At 40.3% G+C, this 26,139-nt stretch overlaps 1 protein-coding gene across 2 annotated transcripts; it reads right to left on the bottom strand.

The window, feature by feature from the left end:
- Nucleotides 1-857: 857 nt before the first annotated feature.
- On the bottom strand, nucleotides 858-26,069 carry MBTPS1 (membrane bound transcription factor peptidase, site 1). 2 transcript variants are annotated; one of them, XM_065640807.1, is made up of 23 exons: nucleotides 25,998-26,069; nucleotides 23,687-24,178; nucleotides 22,447-22,704; nucleotides 21,825-22,028; nucleotides 21,346-21,456; nucleotides 19,910-20,019; nucleotides 19,406-19,522; nucleotides 18,354-18,421; nucleotides 17,680-17,782; nucleotides 16,778-16,929; nucleotides 15,651-15,812; nucleotides 14,933-15,077; nucleotides 13,621-13,809; nucleotides 12,864-13,036; nucleotides 11,812-11,927; nucleotides 10,444-10,600; nucleotides 9,478-9,602; nucleotides 8,439-8,516; nucleotides 6,650-6,790; nucleotides 4,115-4,246; nucleotides 3,464-3,590; nucleotides 2,649-2,779; nucleotides 858-1,670 (listed from the first exon to the last, which is right to left on the bottom strand). In XM_065640807.1, the coding sequence occupies exons 2-23, from the start codon at nucleotides 23,871-23,873 to the stop codon at nucleotides 1,474-1,476; spliced, it is 3,183 nt and encodes a 1,060-aa protein (XP_065496879.1). In that variant the 5' UTR covers nucleotides 23,874-24,178; nucleotides 25,998-26,069; the 3' UTR covers nucleotides 858-1,473. The 2 variants fall into 2 exon arrangements, with proteins under 2 accessions (XP_065496879.1, XP_065496880.1); XM_065640808.1 differs by lacking the exon at nucleotides 25,998-26,069 and adding an exon at nucleotides 25,473-25,519.
- Nucleotides 26,070-26,139: the final 70 nt, after the last annotated feature.

Genomic DNA, 26,139 nt, shown 5'->3' with positions numbered 1-26,139 from the left:
ACAAGATGTCACCTCTTCCACTCCACCCTCGTCTTCAGAAGGGGAGAGGCAGGCTGGGGAAAGCCAATGGCTCTCCTGGTAAATGAAAACAGGTCTGCCCAAGCCTTTTTGCGGGACACTCATGCACTGCAAAACCCCGCCCGTGGTTTGGAAGGTTTGCCCCAGGTTACATGGAGAAATGTTCTCTCCTGCCATGCCCTTCCCAAGGCCCATCACCACCATCCATGACCGTAAGCCCTGAACAGGGCAGGCACAGCCAGACTGCCCAGGGGAGCTGTCCCTGGTACCTTCTCCCTCTCCAGCTGTGCCCAGGGCTGTGCGGGAGCCATGAGCTGCCCAAGAGCTCACCCAGGACTGTTCACCAGTACAAACTGCTTCCCTGCCCAGTTCAGCGACCCACGCAGCCACCAGCTCCCTGCTCCTCCCAGGAAAAGGTACTCTGGTTCGGAGCAGCGATAAAAGCAGCTGTCAGGGAAAACCTCACAACTTCGCTACAGAAGAGAGAAGCTATTTCAATGACAGCAACATCAAGCGATGCCGCATGGTTACAGGCAACTTGTGCCTGCATCCTTATTTAAGCCTGTAACAAGTCATTGGCTTTCAGGCAGGACAAACCAAAGGAGAGAGGGTTTTCTGCTTTGTGACATACCACACGATGCTGTTAGGTACCATCCACACGACAGTTTCTTACACAGCTCACCACTGAGTGCTCCAAGGGAAAGTCTGTAGCTTGGGGTGCTGCTAAGGGTAACAATATGGGGGGAAGAGGGAAGACCTGAAAATGTTCACTACTCAACAACTTGCTCTCCATGACTGGCAGTAGAAAGAGGAGCCACCTAGCACACTGGCTTAGCTTCATATAGATAACATATTTATTGAAAATCTGCTTCACCAACAATGGTGAAATCATGACCAAAAATTACAAAACATCATGGTAGCTGGCTTTATAAAAATAAACTGCAGGAGTATGTCTCGCTCATTTGTACTGGTCTCTCTCACCCCCTCCCTCCTTTAATGGTGTACGTTATACTCTTCAGCATAATACCGTTCTAGAAAATTGCATTCCATCCAAAAAAATGCACTTGTTTTCCTTAGCAGAGGTCCTTAAAGTGACTTTTCCCCCCGCCCTCCCCAACAATAAATATAGAAAATAGCCTCTAAACAAATAAATTTTAGTTTGGTCAGCTTAAAAAAAAGGTCCATTTTCCCCCTTTTGGGATATGTAGTGACTAAGCAGCCATTTAAACAGTATTCAAGTCTTTGGTGGCTTCGGCTGCTTAAAGCTGCAGTTTTATGTACAGATGATCAACTGAGGTCCTTTTTTTTCTCTCCAAAAACCAAAGACTATGAGATGATGTCAGGTGCCAATCACCAGTATGATCAGTGCTGCATTTGCTGCACCTTCACTGGGAGCAATCAATCACCCAGGAAAGCAACCGGTAAAAGGAGGTCATCTTTGGCAAGCGAGAGCTTTCAAACAGAAGGCGTCTTTGGTGGATGAACCTGTTGCATAAGCTGCGGTCGTTTCACTCGTGGTTTCCGTCTCTTTGGCCTGCTCTTCGCTTTGTTGATCTGCACCACAAAGAATGCCAGAACCACCATGGCACCAAGAAAAGCAAAGACGGGAATAGTCTGTCCTACGTCCTGGTTGTACCGGCCGGGCATTATACCTGGAAAGCCAAAGAGGTTTGGAGCGACCGATGATCGCCTGAGTGAGCTACGATGTCTTTGCAGTGTTAACACTACCTACCAAAATGATCCAACAGGAACTCTTGTTCAAACACGAAACAGCTATTAATCAGATTACATTTCAGACAGGAAGATTAGTAACTGCAGACCGATTAGTGAAAATAAGACAGGATGCGAACGTGACAGAAAAACACCAACATTTCCACCTTCACATATTTGGGCACATGAAAGCATAACTCAGATTTCCCCTGCATCAACCACCTTCTGCATTAGAAGAGAGATGCAAATGCTTGACCATAATTTCACCACTAAGTAATTTTTATAAATCGCACCAAATCCTGATTCCCTGAGGAAAGGGGTGTTTGTTTTTACAGACATCTTTTAGTCTAGCAGCTCAGACTGGGAAAAGAGCACACGTGAGGCTTTCAAACTGCTTCCAGCTGGGCCTGCATGGCCAAGCTTGTACAGGAGAGCAGCCCGTCATTAGACCGAAAGCTGCTTCAAGTGCTCTGCATCATTTGTTAGTGTAACACCTTGCCCAAAGCATCATTCAGACAAACTCTCTGGACTCTGCCTCTGTGCACTCACACAAGGAATTTTAATTAGCAGAAGGTATCTAGCCAGAGCTCCCAAGGACAGGGACTGCTGCTGACACCCGTGGGTCTGAACAGCACCAAAACAAACTTCACTTACACAAAAAGCACCTGCCAAAATCTTCCTGCTAGTATGTCATGCATGCTTTCTTCTGAATAAACCTCTCATACACAAAAATACTTCTCTCAGCCTTCATCAGTCAGCCTTTTACAACACAGCCACACTATTATTTGGATGTTTTTCACAACCAAAAATAAACGCATGGCCTCTCTCTGGCTGTGCCATGGGTTTTTTTGTTTGTTTTTTTCCAAAGCTTATACAGAAAGTAAAGTAAAACACTGACTTTCAAACTTTTCAATGTTTACCTCCAGGAATGTCCCATGCTCCACTTTCTCCAGGGGACAATGGTCTCACTTGGGGTCGGTTCTGTCGAAAACTGGGCAGAGCCACTTTATCAAGGTCAATTGACAGTAACTTTTGATGTTTCCAAAGGTTGCTAGAGGAAATTCAAAGACAGAGGTGTCTGCCCACTTACTTCAGTAATGCAATAACTTTTGTAGGAACATAAAGAGAAAATGACAGTTGGAATCTACAAATAACTCACTAGGTTGGACCGGAATGATCATCCAATCAATTTTTTAGGTTCTGCAGTTTGCAGGTCTCCAAAACTCAATTCAAACACCACAGGGACACACTTAGATTGGCAACTATTTACTAACAACCCTCTCTCTTGCAGACAGACTCCCAAAAGTTACTATTAGCAGCCCAGCAGACAAGTATGGGATATACGCTGATGCCTTTTCCTTCAAGTGACAAGTGATACAACAGAAGGCAGGGTTAGGCGAGCTGCCCAAGAAGCTGCTTCAGCAAACTATTTAAAAGGCATGCAGTGACGATCGATTTAAACAAGATCATTCACTCAGTTGGGATCACTCAATCACAACAGAAAATTGACTCGCAAAGCTATTTTTAAAATTCCCCCAGTTTCATAGGGTAGCTGTAAGGTGAGTCAGAATTATTCACTGGAGAAGCATTAATCATTATTTCCTCTTTGCAACCTGGTATTTCTCTAGGAAAGGCATTCCAGCTGTCCCTTTCAAATGCAGATGGAACAAATAATTTTTCAGCTGAACTCAGAGATGAGACTTCTTGTGTAACTATAAGAAAGATGTATACTAACCTGGGGGCAGTTTCATTCAAAGGCTGTGGTTTGGCCCAGGACAGGTGAGGACAAGCAGGAAGGGACCGGGGTTTAGGGTCTCCCAAGTGAGCCTCGAGCACCTTTGAGTATCGATGCAAATGGTTACCTGCAACTCAGAGCAGAGACAGACTGGGTTACCGAAAGAGTGGTAGGATAAGAGTTACCAACATTTGCCTTCAGCTAAACATGGCTGCTGGAAAACCAGCAACTCTTTACAGTAATGGTGACTTGCAGCGAAATCTCCGTTAGAATTAACCAAAGGGCACCTTACAAAACAGTAAGACTGTGCGCCTACAACGGCAGGCAATCCAAGTTTTGCTGGTGGCACGAGAAACAAGACTGAATGCTTTATACCTGCTCCATAGCCCGTAACCAGAATGTACCCTAGCAGAACTAGGCATCTGAAAATTCCTACTCTACAAACAGAACATTTTGCTTAGTCAAATCACAACTATATCATGACAAATCCCTATCGTATGTGCTCTCTTCTCATAAAACAACAGAACATTGGCAAGCTCACACCAAACTAACCTTACTGGCAGATAACCCAAGGGCTCTTCCTGAGCCTTCCAAAATTCCACCCTGACACTCCCTCAGTTTTGGAATCTGCTCGGCAATTAAGGCTCTCACCTTCCATCCGCTCGGGGAGAGAGTAGCCCGCTCCCGACGGCGGTCGCTGTCTATTTTCTGAATGGCTCAGACTTGGTGGTGTCACCCCGTAAGAAGTGTACTGCAGGAGGGAATCCAGGAGCCAAAAGCAATCTGTGGATTTCATAGCCCCAAGCCCCAAAGCAAGATATGCATTATGTCACATTTAAAATGACTTATCTTTCTGTTAAGAATGCTGTAACAACATTTAGAAGTACAATCAGCTTTTCTGGCTCTTGTTTTTTCTCCTTCTGAAGTTCTAGACCAAATTTCAGAAAGATGCAACTTTCAACACACACCCCATACCCTCCCCCTCCCCAATACACACAAACACAAAAATAATCTGTTCAGTCTTAAAATATTTTCCCTTGTGTACCAAATCAGGCTCTTCTGGGGAGCAGGACATAAAACAACAGGTATCAAATATGGGAATTCCAGGTTGTGCAAGGCCACCCAAGTCCCTGCAAAATTTGAGGTTTTTCGGTGTGGAAACACAGGAATCTCTGAGATTCGGTATCACTTTTAAGAGGGAAACAGAATACTTTTTTTTTTTTTTTAAAAAAAAAGGACAAATCTCTTTCAAAGAAAAGTAAGAACAAGGTAGTGTTTTCAGTGTAAAGTTATGACTCATTTGCTTTCCCAAGCTTAAACAAATATATAAATAAACCACAGGGAAAGGTTCTGGCTACATCCCAGCTAAAGCAAAAGCAGTACCTACGGCAGCTGTAGCACAGACCAGGTTGGGTATCAACTCCACAATATACTTGATTGTGGTTTTCCGTTGTGCTTTAACACCACATGAACCCTCATTTTGTCTCCTTCCTGAATTACTACCACACCTTAATCCAGAGCTACCCCTAACAAACAAGCAGTCCAGCTAGTTAACATCACAATTCTCTAAAATTTCCATTTTCAGGAGTAGGACAATGCTTTATCAGCTATTTCTACCACACAGAAAACTATTTTTCTCAGAAGTTCTCCGCCCAGGAACAGTTGGCTGGGAATGGGAATTAATCTTCATAATCCTGGTGTCCCTTAAACCCTCACCTTTGATTTTTAAAGAGATCAATCAGATTTTCAGGATTTATATTCACAAATGTTAGGAATTTACCTCAGTTAAAGCCACCGATGTCTCTGCAGGAGACATAGCTCCTGGTTCACAATTTAAAAGCTACTTTAAAAAGATTTCTTTAGAGCCTTCCACTTTTTCTTGCTTCACAGATCACACTGGATTTAACAGCATTAGGGAGGTCACAAAGCATGGTTTTCTGTTACTTAATTGAAAGTTACATATCTTCTCTTATACCACATGCTTTCAATAACCTACAGCAAGCACATAAGGCACCAATATGCTGGTGTTATGGCAACTCACTGGAATCCACCCATAGACACATAAGTAGAAACCAGAGAACTTTCAAAGAAAAAGAAAATGATTGGGAGAGAAAGAAATGAGCTACAGACAGAGAACACCCCTAGGCAGTAAGTTCCTTTAAACTTAAATAAATTAGGAAAGGTATGGATTACACAACCCAAAATTTTAAAATGTTGGTGACAAAAGCTTAAAAGTTATAAATGTACTTTTCATCACAAAAGAAAAATTCAGGTTGAACACCACAGTCAGTGGAAATGCAAAAAAAGACCTCACAATGGATTATCTTCAGCCTCTTGAACCACAGATCTACCAGATTTTGCTTTACGTGTCATGAGAAACCAAATTACTCTTCAAAATTTTATAAGTCAGATCTGATAAAGTGCTAGAAAAAGGTTTTATAAAGACCAACCACTTAGAGTGGCTTCTATGGGAGTCATGAAAGCTGCCCACACAGTCAACTCATACACTTGCTACCTTGAGTTGAAAACAAACATTTTGAAAACGCAAACAGAAATTCCTACTTTCTGACATATTTGCACCAGCTGGTTTGTGTCAAAGCAGAATAACCTGAAAATAGTAACGCACAACTGAAATGTTGAAAATTACCATATATCCTCACAGGAAACATTGCAAAGGGAACAAGGCAAACATTGCAAAGGGAGCAAGGCATGATGAGGAGCAAACTCAAAAGATAAAATCCATTGTACTACATAAACATTCAGAAAACAAAGCTGGGGAATAAGTGAAGGGATTCCCTAATGGCCTCTTCACAACTTTAAATCAAGTACATGTAACCATTAGTGCTTTCTGCAAACAAAAACGCCACCAACCAACCCCCCCGCCAAAAAAAAAACCATCCCAAAATCAGCTCCTAAAGCTTGTGGAACGGAAAAACAGGCAAGGGGCCTATGTTGGGGGAAATGCTCCCATCTGTCACGAGGGCTATTTAATGTGGGAGGCATTCTCCTGTTGTAACTGCACCTTACAGCATTTTTGGAAGAGCTCTGCAAAATAGAGAGTAATCCCCAGTTAGGAAAATCTAGAGTCCATAGAAAACAGCTACTTCTGACAGGAGCAGTAAAAAACACACAGGGCAGTTGTCAGCTTCAGACAATAACTCTTCCTGTGTGTCAAAGCTTACGCACCTTTCTGTCGATGGCTGTCATCCAAGCAATTTGAGTCGCCGTACAAAACAATTCTGCCACCACCTTCAGAAGGAACTTGGTAAAGTCCCAAAATAGGGACATTTTCGATTATAGCAGTCTCCTGTTTTAAAACTTCAAGACCTAAAGCAAAACACAAATAAATTTAATAGTCTGCAAAGCATAAATATCAATTTATCTGTAAGCTGACACAGCTGACATTGCAAACTTACAAATGCAGCTATACCACTCTTCATGTCAAACATTTATGCAAAACGTTTTCAAAAACCCCAGTATGCTACAATAGAAATGGAACTGCTCCAAGGCCCTGACTGGGAAGCTTCCTACTGATGTTAATGTTTTTCTTTGGTGGAAAAGCAGAAAAAGACATCACAATCTGGATTATCTTCAACATGCTTGAATGAAAAATCCCAGTATTTTCAGCGACAGGTTTAAAATTAAAAGGTTCTGCCTTACAAATCCCTTTATGTTGTTGTAGTCCTCCTGCAGAATTCTACAAGACACGGGTAACTTAAGAATCAGCCACAACAGTGCAGGGCGCTCTTCGCCAACTTACTTTGCTGCCATGCCCACCCATTCCTACAAGGAACTTTACTATGGAACTAAGAGAGAGAATAGACACATTCCATGAAATAAAACATCTGTCTCTCTGTGAGAAGCAGCAGCTGCTTTAAGGTTTTACTTTAACTCATTTAAAGCAGCTGTTCAGGGGAAGTCCATTTTAAAGACTGCTGGGCTCATATCTCTCTGCAGCTCTGCAGTTATCTTTGCACTTTGTGTCTTCAGCATTCAATTCAGCAACAAAGAAAAGTGTTGTTTAGTAGGTAAGTAGGGATACAAGAAATGAAACTCACATGAGTTTTCCCCAACCCCTGTGTCCCGCTTTAACCTTTGGCAAATTTTACTCCCTCCTCAGCCCAGTTGCTCTTTGGACCAGCAGGCGGAACCAGTTTTCAGTACGTCCAGCCCTGCTGTGGTTCACATATCTGCTTCTCAGCCTTTTCTGAAACACTTATATTAATACCAATACTGTTAATAGTAATTTTCGAAGGAGTATCATTTAAAGGCCTGCCTCCAAAAGTCCTGCAAGTATCCAAACAATAAACTAGCAACCTAAAAGACATATTTGCGATATATTTACATTATAGCTGAGACAATCAATGAAGAGAAAACACCAAAAAAGCACAGGAACCTTCCCAGTATGAACGGGTACATCCAGCAAAACCCAGAGGACACCTGGCTATAAATCTGCCATTTGTATCTTACAAATCCATCCAACCATTTTATCTCCTGTGAACTGAAAGCTCTAATAAACTGCAGGCGTAAAAGCACCCTGTCTAGCAGGTGATGTTTTGTCTGCCAAAATTTTCCTTACTTATATCCTCAGATCACCACAGTTACCACAACACTCACACCAAATTTGGCAACAATTAGGGGATATTTCAGTAGCACTTGAAATTTGTGAGAAATGTGGACAAGTAACACAATTACGACACAATCCTCTCCAAAGGTACATGACACAGCAAACACAATAAAAGACTGCATATATACGTTTGGATATTGCTGCAGTATATAAAAATTGTATGCAGTCATACTGCAGCTGCCTTTTAGGCATCCAACTATGTGTTCTAGGCAAAACAAAGAAATACCTACCCTGTCAATGTTTTTTAATAAATTCACTGTTTTTACACCTTTCGACTTTGTAACTTCGCTTGTGCACCAACTCCAAAGTTCCACTTAAAACACAGAAAAAAGCCAAGGAAGAGCATACCTTGATCCTTAAAAGTCTGTGCAATGACAATGCCATCTTCTGGAAACTTTGCAATACTGCATCCTGATGCATAATTCACTGAAAACACATCACAAAATTGAAGTTTAGATGAAAAACAACACTCCCCTCCCACTGTATTTCAGTGAGCTGATAAATCAAGCACAGAAGAAAAACATTCCCAGGAATGTGGCTCAGAATTTGCACATTTTGACCAATACGTGTATGCACAGAGAAGGCACTTCTAAGCACAGATTTCACGAATTCAACTTTATATACTGCTTTCAAATCTTTCCATTTAAGGGACTGACACTGTATTTTTTAAACTGAAAACCTTAATCAATTGCCACAAGAAATGTAGTATTTCACACTAGCAGTCATTATTTATACTACAGAGAACCAATCTCCTTTAGTCAACGCTGGTGAGCATACAAAGACCTCACTTGGTGCCTTCTCTTCTCATGTACACATTCCAAGTGAACCTCTCAGAAGACAGATTTGGAAACACTGGTTGAAAATACCAAGTGATTTCGTCAGGTAAAAAGAACGACTGGCTAGACCTAGGAAGTTTGAAAACAGTAAGGTCACAGACCTGTGGCCTAACCACGAAGTTTGAACTTGAAACCAATCAATCATATTCACTTCAGGGGGAACAATTCAAAAGATTACAAGAACAGCCGCCTACAAAACATCTCAGGATATTGTGATGCATGTCTAAATTGGCATATTCCACGTAACCGCAAAATTAAATTGAAAGGCTTCATCTTAACAACTAATATTTATAGTCCAGACAAATACAGTCATATCTCGACAATACTCTTCAAAGTATTGCACCTGGAATGCAAGTCTAAACCGAGGACATTCATTATCTGAGCTAAAAATTTTTCAGACAAGGCCTACGAAGGAAGTAATCATTTAAATATGCTTATGAGACTCTCTTCACTGAATCTGAGTGGTTCTCTTGACTCTCACTCAATCTCATTCTTACAGAAAACTATTTTCCAAATGACACCTTGCATTGGCAACACACTCTAGTACTCACTTTCATGATTTGCCATGGTAAAATCGCCTTCATACAGCCCGTCGCTAAAGGCCATATTCCAGACAGAAAGCAGATCGTTGAGAGCTGGTATATTAGCACCTCCAGTATCAGGCATCCACCACTGCCTATAATAATTACAGTGTAACACAGTTTATTAGTGTAGAGAATATACTCCTAGAGTCTGTATAATGAAAAGTCAGGTGTCTTCCCACAAGCAGACTTTTTCAAAGTTGCACCAATAATTAACTACAGCTCAAAGCTTTATTTAACTCCAGGGGCATGGGAGCAGCTGTCTCTCTGACACAAATACATTTCAGCGAAAGTTAAGTAATACTAATGTAAAGTTCTCCGTGCATTCCAGTTCCATGGAAAACTTTAATTTGCTAGAAAGAAATTCAGTCTTATGTTCTCTGTTTGGCTAAGATGAGGCAAAAACGATGGTCATGTCATTTGCTTCTCCTTTTTCTAAAGAAGCAAAATGTTACTTGCTCACAAACTGTAGGACACATCTTTCTAGCTTAACAGTAACACAAAATAGGCTGACAACTACCGTAATTATGAGGGTCTTTCTCACCACTGGTAATATTAGTGCATTTTCCCTCTATACGATACACTGGAGCAATTTCAATAATGGGTGCGCAACCTGGTAATTTGGTTTGCAATCCACATTTTCATTCTACTCTGCTCCCAAGTGCTCTTCCCTTTCTTACTTTTCACTGTAAATGCTTTTCTGGGCTTTAAAAAAAGATTACATTACCAAGGGAGCCTTTGCAATCAGGATAAAGTAGGTAACTATTCTCCTTAAACTGCTGCTTAACAATTTTGCTCCCCTGGTAGTCCCTTCTTACAGGTAGCATGAAAATGCTGAAGTACAGCCTATCACGTTTGGGACTTTTAGGGTAATATGTGCATAAAACATCAATTCTATGGCATTCTATTTCCCAAAGAAGTGACACAAATCAGTACCTTGTGTTTTCATCATAAAACTTGACTTTTCTCATCACTGATGTGTTGTACCAGTCACTAAATACTATAAGTGAAAGCCCATTATCAACATCCCTCCTCAGCTTGGTGATTTCTTCGGGAAAATACTCTTCCTCACTGTCCACCATCAGTAAAGTGCCTGGGTGTAAGTGCAAAAACAAGAGTTCACTGGGCTGTTTGCTGTGACATTGTCACTATTCATGCAACCCATGAAAAAGCCAACACAAGTGCATATTTAGTACAATATCTGGTCCATGTGCCCTGCTCTGGCAGCTCATCTAAAGATGTAACATTTAAGGAAGGGAATACAAGACAATTCAGTATACAAATGCATTAAAAAAAATAGTTTGCCAGCACAGTATGCTTTTTACAGGTGTATGGTCTCATGAACTGAATGCCCACATATGTCAGGTGTATATTTTGCAGTTTGGTCTCACCCAAATGCTCCATAAACTGAGCCAAATTGTGGCAGAAGAGGAATATCAGGAGATTCACTGCTGATCCAAACTAAAGTGCTAATGTAAATGCATCCTATTGTTTTTCATTGCCCCAATTTTTAAAAGTATTCCACTCACTACTACAGATTTACAGCCAGGTAGACAACAACTATTCTGAAACTTGGTTTGATTCAGATCTTGAAAACTACAGTTCCATTTTAGTAGACCTGACTAAAGTGCCATTGCCACTTTCACATAACCCTCTCCCACTCCTGTGAACCAGGAAGCACAACCTTCTCTGCAGCACTGAAAAACACAACCATAAAAATACACTTCTATTTCCTGAAAATGTTTATTTTAGATTGCTCCTAAATAGCAAGCTATTTTGCTTCTTCAATTTCTGATTGCCCAGAGAGGTGGTAGAACTTCCATCCTCAGAGACAATGCAAATTTACACAGGATCAACAGCCTGATCAACCACTGACACTGGCCCCACGTCTCATGGTCCCTTGCAACCAGGCCATTCTACAAGTCCAGGTAGTCTGCATTTGGACAACCTTCTGACAAAGACCCTGTAGAAACCATGTTAAATTGGCAAATACAGTTCTGCCTTTGTAGGACAGAACAGACAAGGGCTTTTAACCCACTCACAGGTGGGCTTTCCCTCTCCTTTTTTTCATGATAAGGATAGTAAACTGCACTAATTCTACTAAACTCCAAGCAAGCTTCTGCAGCGACACTTTACAGAACTAAATATCCACGTATAAATAATAAATACACCCACACATAATATTTTTCTACTACCATGAGAATTTTTCTTTGAGCCCCTACAATGTTTTTGGTCTTCCAAAAAGCAGGTCATTTTAGGAAGTAGTCAACAGTATGAAGAACAAGGCAATTAACTCATGCTTACCATACTGGCTTGCATCAAAACATGTAAATGGAGAACCAAGAACCTCAACAAAGTACCCCATGCTCCTCAGGTGCTGGTACATGTCCCTGAAGTTTGTGTGGATATGGTCACCATTCCTTAGGAAAAGAGAAAGGTGTAAGAGACATTTAAATCTGGCATGCAGAAATCTGATTCAATAACTAATTATAGGTAACTTCCTACTTTCCTTTCTAAAAGTTGTCTTTTTGAAAGCAGCATCTCCTCTTTGCAAAATTCTTCTTCACAAATGACATTGGTTGCAAGTACTACAGAGAAGAGCTATACAGCAAAGCCAGAGACTGAGCACAATTCTACATGTTTGCATCACACCACAGAGAAATACTGCTGCAGTAAAACCACATGCTCTTCAAGAAACTTCCTCCTCACAAAAGAGCCAGTAAGAGCAGTTTTAACTAACTGGAAGAAGCACACAGGACCACCTGTAAATAATTGCTGAAACTCCGTAGAGAGTTCCTGTCCATTTAACTTATCTGCATGCTCAAAGTAGCTTTCCAAAAGCTTGTGTCTTGGTCACTGACCCACTCAATCCTCACTTACACATTGCTGCACGATTCTTCCTATGGATGCTTTCCCTCTCCATCTATGAAAGACAACAGGTCAGCTGAGCCTCAGTCTCCCTCAACAGACATGGGGTTTCTTCTTTAGGATTCAGTCTTCCAAATTTCTCATGGTTTTTTTGTTAAATTAATGCTGAAGCAGTTAATTAAGCATCCCCCTTAACTTCCTGGGAGAAACTGGGGCAGAAAAATGCTACACTTTGAAAGCCAAACAAAAATCTCAGTGTCTTAAATGTGCATTTAGAAGCTTTTCATTTCATGTGAATAAAACCACAGACTGTAAAAACATCCTGCACCAAAGCATGCAGAGTCCAAGTGCTTTTCATGGATTTCTTAGAAAAGATAATCCCATGGCACACTGAAAAAGGCCAGAGCTCTCTGGCATTCAGTAAAGTTATCCCATATCATTAACACACAATCAAAAAATACTGATTTAATGGAACCTGAGATAAATACCAATCTAATGGATCATTCTTCATCCTCAAATTATCCCTGGGGAAGTATCCTGGTGGATAACGGAGATTGTGATATTGATCCCAAAGGACTCGCTTACTACGAGGTGGAGTAGGAATAATCTTCACTTTTACTGGAAGCTTCACGGTTGAAGTCTGCTCTGCACCATTCTTAGACTGAAGGACAGAACAAACTACAGTAAAATCCTTTTTCCCCACAAAACATTCATCAGTTAACTGTGGATTGTAAAAGACTGAAAAGACTGAGGTATCAAATCTACTTTTAGTTACCAGTACCAGCTCTCCAGACAAAGAGAATACTTTTGCCTTAAATCACCATAGTATTCTTTTTCTACACTCAACGGTTTATAGAATCATGCTCAGAATGTAAAATACTTAAAATATGTTACAACTGTAATTTGGTTCAATCATTCAAAACCTTCAAAACTTCTCAGGAACAATCACGGTTCTAGAAGAAATATGTTTAAGTTATCTCTTTTTTAAAATACATTACTTAAAATTCACAACAAATGCAACTATGAAGTCAGTCTCAAAGCGAGATTTTCTGATTCTAGAGCATATCCAATTCACAGGTTAATCCTGCTCTAAAGATCATCATTTGTAGTTTTCAGTTTCCTGACCCCCATCCAACTTATGTTTCAAATTATAGGACCAGAGTAATCCCTTAAAAAGAAGGTATTTGTACATTGGGAAGCAGTTTTAATAATTAACATAGAAAAACCCAAATACACAGAACTTACTTCATTTTCTGCAGGGGATGATACTGTGATCATAACATGACCTTGAGCAATTCCTTCCCAAGATGCTGCTTTCTTTGCTACAGAGATGGAAATTGCTAAGTATCCAGACCAAGGCCACAACACAGGAGAGTAGGAGAAAGCCACTTCGATATTATCCCCATTTTGGGGGAGATAGGGTTGCCAATCTGGCTGTGAAATGAAGAATACAGAACATTGGTAAAATAGTATTTGCACTCACTAATTTTTGCACACATAGCCCTCTGCCTCTGCACAAAGAAATAACAATTCTTAGCTTTTCTGAAGATGATGTAAAATTTTAAAATGTCCACAAAGTCCAAAAGGTTTGTGTTGTGTCAGTGAATCAGCCTAATTGTGTCAGCCTTAATGATCTGACTATAGGCTTTTCAGAGGCAGGATTCTCTAAGAAGCTGTCTGAACAGCAAGCATGCTGCCCAAATGCACCTGCTCTAACGTTCTAGGGTCCTGTGCAAGAACTTATTGGGAACAACACAAAATTTCCTTTTAGTAACAAAGAGAGCTATCAGTGTAACAGACACAGAGAAGTTACACCAGCTGCGTATGAGTATTTCCTTAAGCTAACGATGTTGGACGAGAGCTTCATATACTTTATGTAAGCTTGAATCTAAACCGGACCTCAGATTCACAATAAAATACTGAAATTAAGTTCATTTACATTGACAAGAGTTTTAGGACAGTTGCCTTGTTTAACTTGTATCAATTCCCAAATCTGTTCTACATTTAAACTTACTTAAATCTCAATAAAAAACAAAAACAAACCAACAAAAAAAACCACACCACAAAAAATGACCTCCCTAGTCAGCTAACGTGCTCAACATCACTGGTGTAGAAAAACAGGTTTTGCAGCAGACCTTGGTAAGTCAATATATTCAGGTCATTCTGACCCACAGAAGAGGCATGATTTATAACATCAAGATCCTTTACTGAGATTGCTTATGCTCCAGACCAAAAAATAAAAAAGAATATGAGGAAAGCCTATCCAGAAGATTTTAAATACAATCAGAGAACAGAAAGAAAACTCTCAGTACCTGTCAATCCAACTGGTTTTACAAAGATAAAACGCTAACACACCCCTGAAACCAACGCATTGTTCAAAAACTTGTAGACATCTCATGTTTACAAATCTTACTAATCTGGGTGCGTCCTTTAAAATCAAACATTTTTCATCTCTTGCTTTCAGCAGTAAGAAATCTGATTTAGATAACATAGGCTTTTCTGGGAAGCTTTTAGTAACATTAATAGTCAGGACGTGGAACAATGTTAAAAGTCTTACCTTGTCTACAATTCTCCCAGTGACTCCCATGCCATTAAGGATAGTAACATTAACAATGGTTGGCATCCCTCCGTAATATATGGGCTGAGAACAATAGGGCCACATGTAGGGACACTCTGTCAAGTCAATATAGCTTGGGCTCAAACTACAGAAGAATGGAGGAGGTAAAATAAAAAAAAAAAAATCAATTAACAGAAGAACATGCCACTATACATAACTATGAAAAAGTTACAGATAAAACATGCCAGTCATGGTTACTCTATCAAGCTCTTACCGCTCTTCCCAAATCTGTCCCATAATCTTCCTCCCTCCCCCTGTAATTTTTTTTTTTTAAGTTTTGTGAAAAGATTTTCACAAAACAAAAGAAACTTTTCAGCACAGTGAGAATGTTCTTACTCTGGTAAGTTAAATTTTAAGTATTTTTCCACAGTGTTGTAGGTTCCATTACTTGTAACATCTGATGCTAGAAGAAAAAATAAATTTAGCTCTCATAAACACTTCATTCCCTATACTGCTATAACTATGGGCAGAAAATGCACTGACTTCTCATGCACTCTTGTCAAAATTCATGCTTCAGAACTACATAAGATCTGTGCAAGTTCTCTTTGTTGCATAAGCACAGATTGCTCAACTGAGCTGCACATGCATCACCAACTCTCTTACAAGAAATACAGCAAACTATAGTGTTATCATTGATTAATTAAGGTTTAAAACTAACCTGGCCTGTGGTTTATAGCTGTTGAGGATCTGATAAGCTCTCAGAAGATCCAACTTGCCATGTCCCTGTTCAAACATGTTGACTCCAGGAAGTCTACGTGCTGATGCAATAAGTGCCTGCTTCATACTTGCTGGATTCACCATTTCACGTTTCTGAACTGTGCTGAAAGAGGAAACAAAAGATCACATTAGGTGGTGTTTATTTCAGTTTCTAGCTAGTCCTGTTTACCATTCTGCCTTAATTTGATTTAAAGAAAATGAGATAAAAAATCAGGTTGCTGTGAGTAACATCTACAGTTCATATTTGCCTATTATTACTTGATTTCTCACTGCAACAACTGAAGAAGAGTGACAAGCTTCTGACGCATTTCTCTTTAAAACTAACATTACGTGAATTTTTCTCCTTACAATGTGCTCCATGACCAGCAGTCATTACAGTCAGGGTAGTACTTTTACATGCTAAATAAAATATTCTGAAAGTCAAAGCTTCTGTAACTGAAAACTTGCTGGTATCTTTCACAACATGACTCTTCTGGAATGAAAAATCACTTTGTTTTTCAAAGACACATCTTTTTAAGGAGGAAATATAATGACTGAATTTTTGGCACAAGTGTTTTTCAAATAAAGGTTCACGGCATCCTTATGTAGTAGCAATGACGAACACAAAGTACAGAGTTGCAACTCCTACCTTCAAGTTTTCAGCGTGCAACAGATGACTTACGCAACCGGATAACAGCCATAAAACCCTGAATCCTATAAAATTTACAAGTACTTAGATAATTCTACGCTACAGGTGCCTACTTTGACCAGCTGTTATTCTCCAACACAATTGACAGAAGCTCAGCAATTCAAAATGATTAAAAAATGTGACTAAATTACTTCAAAGTACTGTTCTCCCTAGTTATATTTTCGAAGACAACTAATATTCAAAACAGTTCCCAAGTTTTTGCCAGGAAATTCAGAGCCAGTCAGACAAGGTAATGTCTCAGGCAGAACCACCCTGATTTTATCCTCCAAGTTTGTTTTCCTACATCTAAACACAATTTAGTTTTATTTGCTGGGTTCCTTTAAGGGCCTTTTATGACCCTCCTGCATCAGTATCTTTTGAGATTTTTATTTAAGACTTACCTTACTAACAAAGTAACAGCACCTGCCACCACAGGAGATGCTACGCTTGTCCCAGAGAGAGAGCGGCATCCACCTTTCATACCAGAACCTCTCACTCCAGAGCCATAAGTAACAATATCAGGCTTCACTCTACCGTAACCTCCAGGCAGCTCCTGTGAAAGAAAACAGACGGATTATTGCCCTAATACACAATCAACACCCGTGGCTTCATTTGCGCATTTAAACTAATCGCACGTCATTCAGAAGTAAAATTATCGACTAAATTAGCTGAGGTTTAGCATCATGGAACAGTAAGTAACACCTAAAGCTGTTGTTATTACAAGTTCTCACTGTTTTAATGTTAACATTACTGCTGATTAATATTTATGCTAAGCATAAAACCACTGACAAAATAGCCACATGGCTACCTGGCTAATGAATGAGAGGCAGCACAGAGACACGTAATAGTTCCCCTAATCAAGACCACAGTGCAAACTCATCTGAAATCATGTGTGCAGTGCCCATCACCTCAGTTCAACAGGCAAATAAGTGCAATGTTAAACGTAGTATCTGGAAATTCGAGGATTATTAAACTAAAGGACAAGAGCAGACCTTCATTTTAGCAGATTTAACCATACAAGCAAGTCCTCACCATCAATCAAAAGGTACTGGACATTTTACAAATACGTCAAGAATGTCAATAGTGGTCAAAACTAATGATGAGAAAGTCTGCGAAGAACACAAAGCTTCTTGTTTGAAGACTTACAGTCTCTAACTATTCTGATCTTGGATGCAATCTTTTATTGCTGGTTGCTCCAATATATACCACCTGCACGGGACTACTCTTTCAAAAACGCTCCCTTTCCAAGGCCCTTATTTTGGCTGCGGATTCTCTGATTTGATGTGGCTGGCCATAGTCTTACCCAAGTGGTCATTCCCCTAGACGAAAAGCGAGCTATATTATCTTCAAAGTCAATGCCACCTACTCCAATCACATCCATTTGGTCAGCAGGGTTATTGAGAGTCCTAGAACAAGTTAAGAGATAGGAAGACCAGAGGTGGGGGAAAAAAATGGCAAAAACCAAGATACAGTCATAAGATTTTTGTCAGACACTTTTTAACCTCCACAGCAACAAAGTTTGGTCCTACCTGATACTGTTATACTTTACAAGGGAGAGCAACTTTTCAGGCAGCTAGGAACTCAGTAACTACCAAACCATGTGTCTTGAAGACAAAACAAAATCTATTTTTAGGCATTCATTTTAGAAATATACCACAAATCATTCTGGCTTGATCCCTCCTATATTCTTTAAGCCCAAGATTAGTACCCAAAGATGTCTGCCCTCACTAACACGGAAATATCAGCTGGAAGCACTGCCATTCTTCTTTTCCTGACTTTGCACTGTTTCAAAGAAAAATTGCTGTACCACTACAGTAAGGGATCAAGATAGTGGAAAGAGTTTAACTTGAGTCACTTTCTATAAACAGATTACAGAATAAAGGAGGAGGGAAGAACTTCGTGACCAAGCACAACTACTTCCAAACACACATAATAACAATGTATTTACTTTTCTTTGAAGCAGTCACTGAAACTTACCCGTACAAAGGGCCGTCATTGCCAATAGCAGAGACCATGATGACATTGTTGGCCGTCAGTTCCCATACCTACAAAAAATAATGTTTACAGTAAGGCTCTGCCACCAAAAAGGAGACTTTGTTAACAAACATACACTGCATGGGGCCTGACATAAGTGAATGATTAGTCCAACCCCTCTTTCTCACTGAGACTTATAAAATACATCTCACTGCTATATTCAGTATTAAGTTCCGAACATTCTTAAGATGATGTGACCAATAACCCAGCCTCAACAGCAATGCTGCTGATAATATGTATTTAGATCGCACCAAAGGAAAAACTCCTGCCCATAACAAAGCACACCAGATGGCAAAGTCAAGCTATTCTGAATTCCCTCCAGTAATGCTCTGGGGAGAGCAGTGAAGTCACTGTCAAACTAAATTTCAATGCAGGTTATCATTAAAAAAAATGAAGAATTTCTATGCCTCAAATCCCTTAATTACCCTTTACAAAGAAAGATTTTATCTTTTTAAAAAATGTAAATTAAATCACTTAGTGCTTTTAAAAGACAATTCAGGGAACAATGAAATTTACAAAGGGAAAAACCTAATTCCTTCTTATCCTGACACAAATCTCTTTTCACATAGCTGTATCAACTACCTGTACTTTTTACCTATTTGTTCTTAAAGGATTTGCTGCTAAATTCATGCTATACATATTTTCACCATGAAATAAATAAACCATGCAGAGATTTTTTTAAAGGGTGGATTTCGATTAAGCTTCTTAATTAAGAGCCTGCTTGGGATTCACACTTCCTAGCAGTACATACAGTATTTTGTAAAAGGGCATGCTTCCACAGCTCCGTGAATACATATATATATTCAATCTATTCCTTAAATGTATTCCTAAAAGCCTGTACACTGTACAGGATTTCTTTCACGCAAATGAAACTCCACAGAAACTGCCAGCAGCACTGGAACCTGTCAGTAACTGTGACAAAGAAGTAGCTCTGCCAGTCCGGCATCCGTGTGAGGGATATAAACGCCATGACCACTTTATTTCCTCATACCAACCTTGTCAACAAAGGGATGATCCATGAAGTCTGGCCCACCGATACTTAGATTCAACACATCTATCTTCTTTAAAATTGCATAATTAAATGCATCCAGAAACCAAGATGTATATGAGACCTATGTAAGAAAAACAGGGGAAAAAAACTATCATTGGAAAAGCCAGTGATTCCATGACAATAGAGACTTCAGACAGAGAGGAGAAAAAACCTAGTGAAATAAAGCACAAAAATGACAATGGTCCTCTAGTATTTCTAGTGTACATTTGAACAACTGCTCCAGCACTACACAGATCAGACTTCCGCACATTATTTCTGAAAAATATACCAGGTTTGGAAATTGTAAGACATCTTGTACTAAGTCTCTTATACATAGAAAGATGTATCTTTCTCACTTATCAAAAAGATTATATCAACATTTACAAGTACTTGCAATATTCCCAAAGGAAAGGATTAATACAGCAGTAATCTGGAAAGCCAGAAGTTGAAGCACACGTAAAATAGGTACCTGGTTATTGGTGAACACTCTAAAAATATGCAGTTCTGCATTTGGAGCAAATCCCTGGCATTCTCTCATGCTGGCTATCACACCTGCTACAAAAGTCCCATGGCCTAAGCCTATCAGACAAAGAAGGAAACAAAATAAGATGTTAGAAGACAAACTCTTTCATCATCAAGGATTTGTACTGTTAAACACTGCCTATACCAAATATCGCATTAGTCTAACAGACCTCACAAAAACGCACAAACAGCGGGTTTGGTCCTAGTCTTCTTGAACTATATTTTGCTCGTGGGTTCAGCAGGGCCAGAATTTCCAGCACTGTCTAACCAGACAACCAGCTCATAAAACTCTGAGTGACACACTCTCCAGTCTATCCACTCTTGATTGCTACCAATGAAATCAAGAGCCACACAAAGCAATCATGAGAAAAAAAGGTTATTTCGCAAAATGCAAGTCACAAGGCCAATGTATTTTTAAGTAAATCTCTTAAAAGATTTTTATCCTGTCTCTGCAATACCTGTATTTTGTTTAGGATTACAAATAAGACAAGAAAATACTTTTTTTTTCTCTCCTCAAAAAATAATTTAGCTTTTTCTTTATGCATTATATTTCTGTACTCCACTCTGCCTGTTCAGCAACCATCTGGGCACAGAACTAATAGGAAGTGCTACAAAAAGTAGGTGCTACAATGCAAATAAATACTATACATGATAAAACTATGGAGGCGCACACAAGGCTGAGCAAGATACGCATATACCTTGAACTCTAAAGAGATTAAATTATCAACAGACTCACTGATGCAGACTGTATGAAGTTAATAATCTGTGAAAGCATACAGTCAGAGCAAGTTAAGGTCGACATATGAAAAAGGAACACAAACATATTGCAGTAAATAGAAAGTTATTTGGAATGTTGACAGACATGAGCTAGCAGAGTGCTTCTTGATGAAAACTTAGAAAAACTAAGAACTTAGAAAAACTTCATAGGATGGTGCCAAAACTCTGTTAGTTAAGGACTGTGCAGTAAACAAGGAAAATGCTGTCCCTCGTAAGTATGGAAATACATACACACTGTGAAGCAGTAAACTACATAAAGGAATAGGAAGGAAACACCTTTGTGGGGTTTGCTCTCACTTCCACCTACTTTGATAACATATTTATGCCTGCATAATGTCTTCTTGCCCTGACATTTTCCAAATGCTATGATGAACTACCACATGTAATTCCAAGAGGACTTAATACAACACCCTCCTGGAACCTTAATACTCTTTGTTGAACTCAGTATGAGTACAAAGTGCTCAGGACACTGCAAAATTAAGCTTAAAATCTCAGTATATATCCTTTCAACAGATGTTAGCACCACAGCAGCAATGACAGTTTTACAATGGAAAACAGAATATGCCAATGCCAGGAATAGTTTAACAATTGTGCACAGTAACTCACCGTCATCCAAGGTTCTCTCATTAGTCCAGTTTGTTCTCTCCTTTACATTTTTGAAATGTGGATGTTTCTCACTCAGACCAGTGTCAAACACTGCTACTCTTACGCCAGCACCTATAATAGAAAAGCATCACTTTTTCTGATTAAGTTCCACAGCAAATCTAGTCTATCAAGTTAAAGAAAACTTTTATGTTTAACATAGCACACAATTTACAAACTAAGTTACAGACCTTAAAGAAAACTCATATTTCAATTCGGAAGTTCAATCACAGATCATAAATATGACAAAATCCTCTTCAGTACTGCACACACATACACAGAAGATAACTCCATAAGTATACAATACCTCTCAAAATAAAGTATTTCTCAGTCTTTCTGGAACTGGCACCCGATAAGAGACTAATACACAGGAGCCAATTAGCCTTTCCTTACACCTGTTTTTCAAATAGGCTAATTATTCTAAGGCAACAGAAAAAGCAGACCTGTGTAACCCATCTGCCAGAGGACGTCTGCCTGCAAGGTCTGAGCAACTTGGCGTGGGATGGCTCTCAGCAAACGCCTGCTTGAGTGTCGACCTGTTGCATGCCAGAAGCCAGAACCTAAAGAAAGGCTTGCTCTTCTCAAGGGACGAGACGACTGCCATTTTTGAGTCCATCTGGTTTCATTGCAGTGCAATGTTGGATCAGCTACACAGAATGAGAATGAAGAAAATACAGTGTGAGGAAAACCAGAGATGAGCTTTTTATGCAAATATACATATCATATTGTAACAACAAATTTTTCAGATAAGCGAGTATCTGTTTTCTCTGATGAAAATAAGTAAAAGCTTCCATTATATCTACTAGAGATATAGTGGTCCCGAATCTCTGGCAAATGCCTGCTGCAAAAGAAATGTTTCTACGTTGTAGTTGGAATTGTTGCCACATTTTAGCAAAGGTATGACAAGATCCTGATAATTTTATGGGCAAAATAATAGATTTATCTAAATTAACTAAAAATTGCAGGGCACTTCTCATTTGTGCAATGCTAAGCTGATGGTCTGAAATAAAACTGAGAAGACTTTTCCAAAGCAGATCTCATACAACCACAAACAAAATTACTTACACTCTGAATACTTGAGTGATCGGAAGACCTTCCGCTGAGGTGTTACACGTTTGATGTTTGGATGATCTTCTAGTGTCAGTACTCCATCTTTCTGTTTCTCATTGATCTGAATAACTTCAAAATCACTAGGATAGTCACTGGCTGGGTTGTTGCGAGGTACAATCCTCCAGTTCTCAATCTCACTACTTTTTAGTGCACTTGAAATGAATTTACTTCTAGCTTTAGCTGTGAAGTATCCATTAAAAGCCACAATATACTCTGGAACAAGAGCAGAACTTATCAGAACTGATGTTTAAGTAGCTTACTCAAGTATTCACATTGCAAAGGTCCAAATATTTCTTTTTTTTTTCTCCTTGATCCAGAACGAATAATCACAATTTGAGGCAGTTTTTTGTTGCTTTTAGAAATTTGCAGTTCGTTTCTGCACTACAGAATGCCTTTTTTTGATCAGTAAACTTGCAAAATGTGATAAAAAACTCTGAAAGGAAGGTAGAATTGTACATATCGTGGAAAAGTGAAAAGGTGAAATGATGTGGGGGAACAAGAGGAGAGGGAACAGACTTACTGCTACATCCAGCAGTACAAACTGCTTGATATGCCAATTCAATATGCTTCTTGACATATAGGATTTAAAGAATCTAAACACTACGTGCTACTGAGTTTTAATGCAACATCCTGTCTGTTGGCACCCAAGCACACACACAGCTTCACTGTGAGAATATTACAGGTACCTGGGGCAACAAATGGATACAGGGTCAAGGCATCCTACTACCACCCTTTGCCGTATCAGCAGTGAAATCTGTCTCACTTTGCCTTTCATCTGCTCATCTTTGCAATTTTTCCATGCACGTATTTTCTTGAACAAGCCAACAGAGATTTCTTGCCTTTCTCACTCTTTCAAAGCCCACTTGTCGTTATATTTCATAAAACAGCCTCAACCACACCACCAGCTGCTAAACACACCAAAGTGATCAGACCTGCCCACCTGAGCCTTCACACTCCATTTTCACTTTTAACATCCTCTTTATTTCCCCCTCTCTTCTTCCTCTTATTTTTGAATCTTGACTCCAGTTAAACCAAGAACTTTTGAAAAAATGCTTTTCTTTATAAATATAGAGAATTCAGCATACGATATGCTTCTACAGAAACTCTTCAAATGTTACAATTGCACAAAGACCACAAATCACTAACATACACTTGAACGCAGCGATTTTTTTTTAACTGCTTAACTCTTTATTACCGTGCTCCACGACTGTTGAAGTGAATTCCACTTTCAAAGTAAGGCGAGAACATCCAGGACATATGTGAGCCTCATGAGAGGAATTCCCTAATCTGGTACCGAAGTGGTTTTTGCCACAAAGTAAAATAACAACCAGAACAAACCAGATGTTTGCAAACTTCATGGTCATAGAACAAAATGGTTTCATTCCAAAAATTCCATATATTCAAATCACAATTTTCTTCTTTATAAACTAGTTCATTTTTGTTTCAGTAAACGTTGCTTTCACTGTGTGATCAACTGGATATTTGTAAAGCTGTGTCCAAAATAAGCAGAGATTTCATGGTATTTTGAGGTAAAGCCTAATAAACAGGCTCATTTCTTTCTACGCTTCTTCTCCATTTTGTATTAAAGGATTCGGTCACTCAGGATGTGGCAGCTGAGTCCTGTACTCCATGTCTGATGGCACAGTTAACTCCCTAGAAGAATTACCACAGCTGACTGCAAGCCAACCTGTAAGGCAGGGTGATACAGAAAACAATTAGATTCATGTTTGTGCAACTGTATAGCCTGAAAAATCACAAAAGATAGACACCTTTGGCAGTCAGAATTAGAAATAAAATGTAAAAAGTTGTGCATACGTTTCATTTAGTAATTCTTCACAAATACTGAAGTCTCTTTTTTGCTTGCACCAGAGCACGTGTGAAACACTGAGGTACTAACCTGACAACAGGACAGGTAATGATGACAACCAAACTCTACCACAACCACTTAACAAAGCATGTGGTGTTTTTGTTTTCGGTTGTGGGGTTTTTTTGTTTTTGTTTTTGGTTTTTTTTTTTCTAATCAGAAATGTAGCACATAAAAATTCTGCTATGGTACATCATTTTACACAAAGAGAATCAGATTCAAACTCCATGCCAAGGCCTGGTAAGGACAAGAGATACTACAGGAAGCAAACTTGCAGTCCCTGTGCTTGAAAGAGAAAATCAGCATGAAAAAAGTCTTTCACATTTTCTTGAGGTGGAAAGTGTGTTACTACAATATAGGTATCTGAGAAGATAAGGGCTGGGATTGCAGACATAATAATGTGAAGTTTAAGGAAAGCGTTGAAAGTCTTTTTCAAATGGAGGAGAAGTCTCTCTCTTTATGTTCCAAGGTGCGGGAAGCATTTGAAAAAAATTGCGACGCTAGCTTTTTTTTTTTTTTAATTCCAAACATTTAACCGGAAACTTATAGATAAAAAGCCACTAAGAGATAAGTGAAGAGAAACATTTATGTCTCATCTGTCGCACCATGTGGAGAATCCAAACAGAATTATCACTCGCTGCAGTGACCAGGACTGAAAAGTAGGAGCCTTATTAGGGGATTCACACTATTTAGGAGAACGATGGACTGATGTCATAGCACAACAACAGAACTGAACCTGCATGTGACAGCTGTTACTTCATTTTTATTTAGCATTCTCAAGTATTTCCTTGTAACAGGGATAGAACTCCCCTCCATTTCCATCTAATTGACAACATGTGACAGACTGTGAACTGTCTGCAATTACAAAGTTTCCTCTTTACCCCAGGACTAGCCGAAGTTACAGCACAAGAATTGCTGATCTTGCCTGCATTCTGCCAACCTTATCATCTGTAGGCTTATAATCCCTACAGCAATAAAATAAATCAACTACACAAATGAGGAAAATAAACATCCTTATGACAGATAAGAGATTCTATGTAAGCACGATGCTGAAATATGATGGAAACTGAGCAAAGGAACAGCACACTCACAACTTTGTTCTGTTTAATAACCTTACCGCGCCGAGCTGGACAGGGATTTAAACTTGCCAACTTGTCCAGCCCCTAGAACAGCTGGGTTTGGAGTTATTCCCCACTTTATCTAAGCGGGGGGCCCCCAGCCCGAGCGCTGGGAACCCCGCAGAGCCCCCCGGCCGAGGGCGGCCCGTACAGCACCGGCCTGGGCGCTGCGGGCAGCCGAGGAGCCAGCCCGTTCAGCCCGTTCAGCCGTCCGCGGAGGAAAACCCTGCCACGGAGGGAGCGCTGCCGGTGCTCCCAACCCGCCCCCAGGCCGGGAGAGGCTGAGGAGGAGCGACAGCGGGGAGGGCCCGGCGCAGCAGCCGCCGGAGCGCGGCGGGGGACGAGGCAGCCCCTGAGACCGGGGGAGCGAGCACCGGGAACGGCAGGCCCGGCTGCTGCCCGCCCCGCGCCGCGCCCCCCAAAGTTTGGCAACACAGCGCTCCCCCCAGCCCGGGCACAGAACGGGCGCGGCGGGATTGGCGGTGCCGCCGTCGCGCCGTCCTCCCCCGCTCCCCCCGCCTCACCGGGCCGCCGCCGCCGCCGCCTCCCGGGCCGCCGCCGCCATCTTGTGCTCTGTTTACCACAGAGCTCTCGCGAGAGCGCCACGGCGGCAGTGCGCATGCGCGGCGCGCGGAGCTGCCGTGCGCGCGTGTGTCGCGACAGGGC

Source organism: Caloenas nicobarica, chromosome 9 (genome assembly GCF_036013445.1).
Source record: "Caloenas nicobarica isolate bCalNic1 chromosome 9, bCalNic1.hap1, whole genome shotgun sequence".
Lineage (NCBI taxonomy): Eukaryota > Metazoa > Chordata > Aves > Columbiformes > Columbidae > Caloenas > Caloenas nicobarica.
Note: the sequence above shows the minus strand (reverse complement) of the source record. Positions and strands in the feature narration are given on the sequence as shown.